Raw genomic sequence first — 1,172 nt, 5'->3', positions numbered from 1 at the left:
ATTTTGATCCATACATTAGTAATGTCTGACTGGGCCTCATGCCACTTTATGTTCCATAAATTGGGCCCCGAGGTCAAAAAGGTTAAGGACCCCTGCTCTACTACATTCCTTCAGGACCACCCTTACGTCATTTCTCTTCCTGTCCACACCATAGTAAAACATCTTAAACTCTGCTCCAGTGCTTTGATCCTTGCTGTCCTTCCACTTGGTGTCTTGGACACATGAAACATCTTCCTTCCTTCTCTGCATCATGTCAGCAGCTCTCTACATTCACCTGTCGTTATCGCTACATTTGACTTTCCTCCTCTCTGTCTCCTGGCACAAGCAAAGAGATTTGAAGTGATCGAAATATCAGCTAGATTTAGATGCTGTGAGGCTGCAGAGCTCAGTCTACCTTCGTTCTGACTGCAGGTGTCCGATGAGGACCSTCTCATGCCGGGACCATCTGCATCGGGTCAGTCTAAAGCAGAGGCCTCCTGCTCTGCAGAGCATCAGGTCCAGCTGCTGCAGAAACAGCTGCATCAGCAGGAGCAGCAAGCACTCGCAGCTTCAGCTCAGGTACTCTGCATTGTTATAGTGTTTTTACTGCCTGCCTGACATACAGGAACTTTACTTTCAAACTTTCACCAAAATGACTCCAACTCTGTCCTTTTTTAGCATAAAGTGATCTTAAAACTGACACCTCTTGTTGCTACGTGGTCTAAAGACAGATGTGTGTTTCTCCTGCTGCCTTCAGGTTCACGTGCTCCAGGAGCAGCTGTCGGTGGAGTCGTGTGCGCGGACCGAAGCCCAGGCCCGGGTCCAGAGGCTGCTGCAGCAGAACACGGACCTGCTGCAGCACATCTCGCTGCTGGTYAAACAGATCCAGGAGCTGGAGCTCAAATCTGCTGGACACTTAACTTCAAGTGAGTGTTTAATGTGATCTTCTCTGAGCTTCCTGTCTGACAACATTTAATTCATTTTCTTTTTAGCTTTAGTTTTTTTAGGCAAACATCAAACCTAAAAGGCAGCTTTTGTTCTCGTCCCATTTTTGTTTTGCTTCTTTTTCCTGATTTAGCTTCTTTTTATTATCTCCTCTGGCGTGTAATTAATTATCCCATGACAGGCGCTACAGTTTTCCACAAGTGTGTGTGTGTGTGTGTGTGTGTGTGTGTGTGTGTGTGTGTGTGTGT

At 46.6% G+C, this 1,172-nt stretch overlaps 1 protein-coding gene across 1 annotated transcript in view; it reads left to right on the top strand.

Annotated features, from left to right (window-relative positions):
* The window catches only part of LOC106528423 (carboxyl-terminal PDZ ligand of neuronal nitric oxide synthase protein), a 31,846-nt gene that overhangs the window by 27,208 nt on the left and 3,466 nt on the right, over positions 1–1,172 (top strand). The window contains exons 8-9 of the mRNA XM_014023591.1: positions 412–558; positions 737–905. Coding sequence (XP_013879045.1) covers positions 412–558; positions 737–905 — 316 coding nt within the window. The remainder of the gene's footprint in view (positions 1–411; positions 559–736; positions 906–1,172) is intronic.

This window comes from Austrofundulus limnaeus, unplaced genomic scaffold (assembly GCF_001266775.1).
Source record: "Austrofundulus limnaeus strain Quisiro unplaced genomic scaffold, Austrofundulus_limnaeus-1.0 Scaffold378, whole genome shotgun sequence".
In the NCBI taxonomy this organism is placed as follows: Eukaryota; Metazoa; Chordata; class Actinopteri; order Cyprinodontiformes; family Rivulidae; genus Austrofundulus; species Austrofundulus limnaeus.
This window is presented reverse-complemented; position numbering and strand designations above follow the sequence as displayed.